Here is a 7,026-nt window from a genome sequence, read left to right as displayed (position 1 = left end):
AGGGGAGAGATGGGGCTGTGGGGAGATATCCCTGAGGGGAGACGGGGCTGTGGGGGGCTGAGCACAGCGCCCAGGCCGGGGCTGAGGCGCTGCGGCCCCGCCCGGAACGCGGCGGCCGGGCCGCGCTTTCCAACCGGAGCCCTGGCGGCGAGGACCGGAGGCGGAAGCGGGGGCGGTGCGGGCCGGGGCAGCGCGGCTGTGGCGGTGTCGGTGCGGGCCCCATGGCCTCCTCCAACAGCATCGACATCGAGGACGCGACCCAGCACCTGCGGGACATCCTCAAGCTGGACCGGCCGGGAGGTGAGGGCCGGGCTCGGCCGCCTGAGGCCGCCGCCGCCTCCGGGAGAGGCCGCGGCCCCCTCCGGGGAGCCCCGCGGGGAGCTCCGGGCACCGCCCGCCGGGCAGCGCCGCTCCTCTGGGGCCTTCTGGCCCGGCTCCTGCTGCCCGGTTCCCCCCCGGAGCCTCCCTGCGGGCTCCTCAACGCCCCCCCCGGGTGCCCGGGCTGCCCGCGGTCGCTCCCCTCAGCCGTGTCTTTGTGTGGTGGCCGAGCCCCGAGCTGGCAGCTTCGTGAGGCGTTTATGGAGTTTCTTCTCTTCCCTGTGCCTCTCCGCCTCGCCTTCAGCGGGCTGCGTGCTGCTGGAAGTCGGGCCAGCCACAAAAATCGCTGCCTGGTGCAGCCCTTCAGGCAAACCCAGGCTTAACTGATGGGCCTTCTGCCCAGAAGCAAAGGGTCTGGGGGCACTGATGCCCACGCTGTGCTCCTGCTGAGCTCTCAGGTGTCCTCAGAGGCAGCAGCCAGGCTGTCCGTGCCGCTGTGCTAACTCCCCAGCAGCTGCCCCCTGTGCTGGCTTTGCCCGGCCCCAGGGGTGAGAGGTTGGGTGCAGGGCTGTGGGGGACCGGGTGCTGGGGGGAGGCAGTTGGAGTTGTCACCACGAGAGAAAAGAAGCTTGAGTTTCCCCTGGAGCAGCTTTTCTTGCTGGTAGAAGCAAAGGGGTTATTTACTGAGGATGCCTTACTTCTTGCCATGCTTCTTCTTTCATATTCGCTCCTGTCCCCTGCATCTCATTCTCCATCTCTGTCAGCTCTAGTGCATAAGAAAGCAGCTGAGAGGAAAAGGAGCATGCAGGCAGTAAGTGGGTCTGTAACCAAGCAGTTGTTCTTAGCAGGAAGCACTGCCCAGGCGGTAAGTAGCGTGTAGACTTGAAAGAACAGGACAAAATAAAGTAAAAAGCGAGAAGACGTGTTTGCCAGCTGAAAGCCTCAGAACATCCTATTAGCGTGTCAGAAGAAAGGGAAGCTTTCAAGGATCCTGAAAGAGAATAGAAGCAGCTGCATGAATCACGCCTTGTCTAGTGGAAAGTTTCTGCGGTCAAAGTCCTCTCTAGTTCCAGTTTCTGTTGCTCCCCCTGTGGCAGGTTTTCCCATCATGCAGAGAACAGTGTAGCTGTTCTCCACGGCTGTCAGCCCTAGGAAGGTGCTGCCAGACCGGCTACAGGTGGCCTTGAGCAGCGTTTTGTTATCCTGGGTGCTGCCCCAGCAGATGACAAGAATCACTCCCTGCCCTAAAAAGTTTATAACTGTCACAACACTTCTGTAGATTTTGGGGGTTTGGTGATCGTGCAAACACCATCCACAATCCCTACACATTCTCCTGACGTCGGTTTCTCTGGGTTTCGGTGTGCATCGTTTGCTGCTTTGGCAGCCACGGCCCTTTTCTGATGTTGTGCTTGCAGCAAGGGGGAAGGAGTGCTACCTGTGCCTACTGCTCGTGTGCCAGGTATCAGGGCTGTGCTCTGCTCGGTGTAAAGGAGCATCTCCTGTTGAAGGTGCTGGTGGGAGCAGGAAGCATTCTGTATCCTGACTCTGTTCCTTCTTTCCTGCCTTATAGAGAGGTGATGAACGTAACTGGTATTGTTTCTCTTTGAAGCCAGTGCTAGTCTCGTTAACACTGGGTTTTGTTCATGTACTTGCTAAACGCTGAGCCTCTTCCCTCCTCTTCAGGACTGTGTGCAGGCCACACCTTTGCTCGCTTGCTTCCCTCCAAGACTAAGATGGGCCGAGCACATTCCTGCACTTCAGTGTCCCGCTGTGGGGTGTTTCCATCAGCCTCTGTGGAGTGTTTTCTTCTTCCCTTTCCCATGGAGCTGTTGTTACTGTCCACAGAAGAGCAGAGATACTTACGTGAGCCGTTCCTCTTGCTGCACATAGAGGAAAGAATGTGTTGTCTCACTCTGTCAGCTTGGGTGCTTTTTCTGTGTGATTACTGTCCTGCTTTTGGTCACAAAGAATAAATTGCAGCAGGTGGAAGCTGCTGCGGCTGGACCAGCGCCCACCACACGCTGTAGCAGTGGTGGGCACAGCCCAAATGCTGGAACAGCAAGCATGGCACAGGTGGGCTGGGTGGCCACAAGATGTCATTTGGTGACCTGAAGATTCCCCGTGCTGTGTGAGTGCAGCACAGGTAAACTGAGGTTTGCTCCAGGTGGGTGCCCGAGTGGTCTCTGCGCTGGGACACCCTGTAGCTGCACGGGCCTCTTGTGGCCATGGTGTAGCTGTAGATTTAATGACCGTGGACTTCAGCAGGCAGCTCTTAAACATTCCTTTGGCAAGTTCAGGAGTTGCGATTGCATCTGTAGACAGCAGCACTCATCCTGATGCATGAAAGCAATTAAATCTGGTTGGTCATAGAAAGCTTGCCTTGCTTTCGGAGGAGATGTTTCAGAGGTCTGTTACATGTGCCAGTAACAGCGGCGCTCCTGGTCCTGGGAGCAGCCATTTCACAAGAGCTTGCAGCAGTTTCCTGGCAACGGTGCGCAGAATTGCGGATTTTAAAACCAGTGAAAATTTCAAGTAAGGAGGTCGCTGAGACAGGTGGCTCTGACTTGTGTGCGCTGAAGTGTAAGTGAAGGTGGAGGGGGTTTGGTCTCCAGTGGGGACTGTTGGCTATTCCCTTGCTAATAGTAGAGGGAAGAGTCTCCTGCACCCCTCTGCTAAGTCTGTCCCCTTCTGGAAGCCTTCAGAAGGCATGGAGGCCACCAGGCAACTTGTTCTTGGCCAAATACGTGAAGGCACAGCTGAAAATCAGAGCAAATGGTTGCTTTGCACAAAACTTGAGTGCTGCAGACTTCCCGTGTGAGGAGTAAACCGAGTGAGAATTGTGGGAATCCCAGAGGCACAGCTGCGCAGCTTCATAGCTGGGTTAGCAGAACACCTGGCTTTTGAGGTCAGGTCTTAGAAGCCAGTTTTGGAAAGTAACAAGTGTGTTATTTCCAACCAACCCCAAGTGCTGTGGCTGACCACCGTACGTGCTTGATGAACTTCGGAGATCTCTTCAGGCACGAGGGTTAGAAATGACACCTCAAGAACCCTTTGGCCCTGAACCTGACTGAGATACAGGAAATCTAAATTATCACCTTAGTTCTAATGCAAGAATATTTGCTCCTTGAACCCAACTTCCTTCTTCTTTCACTGGTCTTTCTGGTCTGCTGCAAGTGCTTGTGTGAGACCAGACCTATGACTTCACTCTTGTATGTGATACAGGTTTCTTACGTGGGAGGTCTTACGCATCCTTTTTAGAGAAGAACACTTTTTCCAACCAATTCAACATATTCTCCCTGATAGATCAGTAGAACCTGATATATCTGAAGGTAGTGTGTTTTACACAGTTTTACAGTTATTTATTTTAACAGATACTGTGCATGGTTGGTAATGCTTTTTCCTAGGTTCAGTAAATGAGAACCAGAGACCATCAAATTCCTACAATGGAGACCTGAACGGACTGCTGGTGCCTGATCCCATCGTGGCCGGCGATGGACCTTCCTTGGCGAAACCGGTGCATCGCAACGTTTCTCTGGGAGCCTTACAGGAGAAGCAAGTCATGTAAGTGTTGTTCAAAAAAGGCTGGGAGTGAATAGAAAATGGTTAAAAATTGGTTCTGCTGGGCCTGGACGAGCATGCTGGGGATCTGATGGTAAGTTTTACGTGGAGTTCAGCTGACGGTTGTGAGTCAGAGCTGCTGGTCCGAGCTTTTGTGGTGTTTGGGATGCTGAGGCACGCAGCCTGACATCCTTGCTGTTCAGGAGCTGAGGAATAATATCAACAGAGCTTTTTAGGGAGAAGGAGTGCAGGGCTGGACACACGACAGACACTGCAAGTCAGGATGGAGGTGTGTTAGCAGGGCTGGGGCTGAAACTCAGCATTCTGTTGTAGAATTCCAGCTAGACTCCTGCAGGGACCCAAGTTACCCGAGAGGTAACTTACACCAGTTTTGCACTTGTCAGAGTATTTCTCCCCCTGTGACTTAGAACAGCTGCGCCTCAGCTAGATGTCTTCCCATCTCTGCTGAGTTGTGTGTGTGCACTGGTGTGTTTGGGACAGCACACCAGGTTTTACTGTTTTTCCTGCTATATGCAGGAGAACATGTGCATGTAGAATAGTTTGGGCTTGTTCTTTGTCACGGGAGTAATTCCAAACCCAGAACCGCTATCATACATCAGTCTAATTAGCATAATCATTGGCTTCGTGTACTAACTCTTCTTAACATCAGAGCTCCTGTGAATACCTTTTATTTGGGTTTTCTCTGTAGTTTTGAGAGGCAATTTTTTGAGAACCATGAGCGACATGCTCTGTTGATGAGGTTCAGCTGGTTGGCTTTGGTCTCTTTGCACCTTACGGTGTTGGATAGTAAGCAACTTTAAGGCTACTTTAACCAAATTTAGGTCTGTGCTCAAGTCAAATAGGCTAAGGGGCTGTAAGAAGAGTGAAGGTTTTTAAGCTCAATAAACGAGGTGTTTGGCTCTCTCAAACCTGTGGTATACTGGGAAGGGAGACTCTTAACTGAAAGTAAAATTGAAAGTAAAATAAGCTCAAACCTCCTAGATGCACAGATATTCCTTCTGTGTTGCTGTTAGCAATATGAACAACAAATACCTGACCTCTGTTGTCTTCCTTTGGAGTCCTGTCTCATCTTTTCTTCTTTGTTTTTTTCTTAAAAGCTGCCTTTCTGGTGATGACAGCTCCACTTGCACAGTAATATTGGCAAAAGATGTGGAGATAGTGGCCAGCAGTGATTCCAGCATCACAAGTAAGGCCAGAGGAAGTAACAAGGTAAGGAACATGAGAAAGCACAGTTCTGTCTATTATTTTTAGTTACATCAGCTCAGCACTTGAATATTTTAAACAGAAATGACTATCTTCTTTCCTGTGTTGTAGAAGCTTGTAGTTGGGTGGAAGTTTGGCAGAGAGCTTAGCAAGGAGAAAAGAATTGAGGCAGAATCTTGTAATTGATTGTTATTGCAGAGCATGGCCAAGTTACCTTCTAATTCTCAGGAATAATCTAATATTCCATATTGTATCATTTTGCTCCTTGAAATGCAATGAATGGAGGGAGCTCAGATCATAAATGAATACTCTACCGTGTTATCCCTGTGTGGTGGTTTTACTTGGGTGGGCAGCTGAGCTCCACCACAACCACTCTCTCACTCCCCCTCTCCTCAAAGAAGAAAGAGAAAATACAACACAAAGAGCTCAAGGTTAAGCATTACAGACCTTTCCTAGAGGAAATCATATATTTGGCAAGTTTGTTCCAGGAAAAAGTTTATTCCTGACATTTCTCACAATTTTTTTTTTCCTTTCTCTTGAGCAGGTGAAAATACAGCCTGTTGCTAGATATGACTGGGAGCAGAAATACTATTACGGCAATCTGATAGCTGTTTCAAACTCTTACCTGGCTTATGCCCTTAGAGGTGAGGTACCTGCTCGTCTTGGATGTGATTTCTGTTGATTTGTGTAATGAAATAATTCTGTAGCAAACAAGCTTCTTTGTCGCTAAGCAGAGAAGCAGCCCCATGGTAATTTGAGCAGATAGATGTTTGTGGTGGATTTGCTTGCATAAATTTAGAGTTGAGTTTAAGGCTAAATTTAGAGGAGGCAAAGAGCAGTGTGGATGCAGTATGCTTTGTAGTAGGAAAGGAGAGAAAAGCAGGACAACACAAGGAAAGATTGTTTCACAAAATATATGAAACAAACGAGCACTTACCCATCTGCAATGTCTCTGCTCCCACACAGTGTTTGGGACTCCCTTGTCTCTTTCCTTTCTTCTCAGTTCTAGCACCCATCAGTTTCTCCGGCCTTTTATGAAAGCCACTACTCCACTTATGCATTTTTCTTAGCTGAGGTTATCCTAGAGTAGGTGTTTTTAGGATGCCTTGCCTCTTTTTTTTATTTTTTATTTGTTTTGAAGTATGAAAACTTGGGTGTGGTAAAAGTATGGAAAGCTGAGTGATCTGCCAGGGCTGCCTTAGGCAGTTAGAAGCAGAAACAATATGGTTTCCATAAGACTGTCTGCATATTTGTCTGAAATGGAAAAGCTGAAAACTTTGGTTAGAATATGCATGCAGTGAATCACATTCTTTACAGCCACGCAAGCCAAAAAGTGGTGCTTTTTCCCAGGTGAATGATTGTGCTTTTTACGTCTCCTTACTGGAGATGTATTTGAGCTACCTGCCTCTCAGTGACTCCTTTTGTCCAGTTACTGAAAATGGAATTGTCATTAAAATTAATTTGTTGTCAAAGAAGGTGAATCTTGGAGGTTTGGTAGCTTCATAATCATTTTGGGATAAAGATTTAGGTATTTTGTTCAGTGAAAGCGTCTTTCATGAGAATCGTGAGATTGGCTACATTCTAAGCAGAGCATCTTAGAACTTGTGGTACTCAAGAAACACTACAGAAGATCTTGGGAATTAAGCTGCCCCTTACAAGGCAGGCAAAATCCCTTTTGTTACTGTAGTTCCTTTGTGAACCAAAGCTGAAAAATTTGGTGAATGTTTTTGCACATATACTGGGTCTTGAAAGGGCTTATTAGAGGGGATGTCTACTGGTATAGGTTTTCTGTTTTTCATTGTGCTGCCAGTTGATGGCAGAATGGATGCTGGAAATGACAAGTTAACATCTGGGGGACAAAGGCAGCCCTGCAGGGAAACCGCTCAGATAAATAAATGGTGACTTCTTCCTTCTGTCTTTTCTGCA

The 7,026-nt window shown here is 49.0% G+C and overlaps 1 protein-coding gene across 1 annotated transcript in view; it reads left to right on the top strand.

The window, feature by feature from the left end:
- The first annotated feature begins 209 nt into the window (after nt 1-209).
- Nucleotides 210-7,026, top strand: part of EDC4 (enhancer of mRNA decapping 4) — a 32,725-nt gene continuing 25,908 nt past the window's right edge. Inside the window, exons 1-4 of the mRNA XM_032195711.1 lie at nt 210-300; nt 3,723-3,879; nt 4,995-5,106; nt 5,645-5,744. Of these exons, the coding sequence (XP_032051602.1) occupies nt 222-300; nt 3,723-3,879; nt 4,995-5,106; nt 5,645-5,744 (448 nt within the window). The 5' untranslated portion in view covers nt 210-221. The remainder of the gene's footprint in view (nt 301-3,722; nt 3,880-4,994; nt 5,107-5,644; nt 5,745-7,026) is intronic.

Source organism: Aythya fuligula, chromosome 12 (genome assembly GCF_009819795.1).
Source record: "Aythya fuligula isolate bAytFul2 chromosome 12, bAytFul2.pri, whole genome shotgun sequence".
In the NCBI taxonomy this organism is placed as follows: domain Eukaryota; kingdom Metazoa; phylum Chordata; class Aves; order Anseriformes; family Anatidae; genus Aythya; species Aythya fuligula.
The sequence above is the reverse complement of the archived record's forward strand: the minus strand, read 5'-3'. Positions and strand labels throughout refer to the sequence as shown.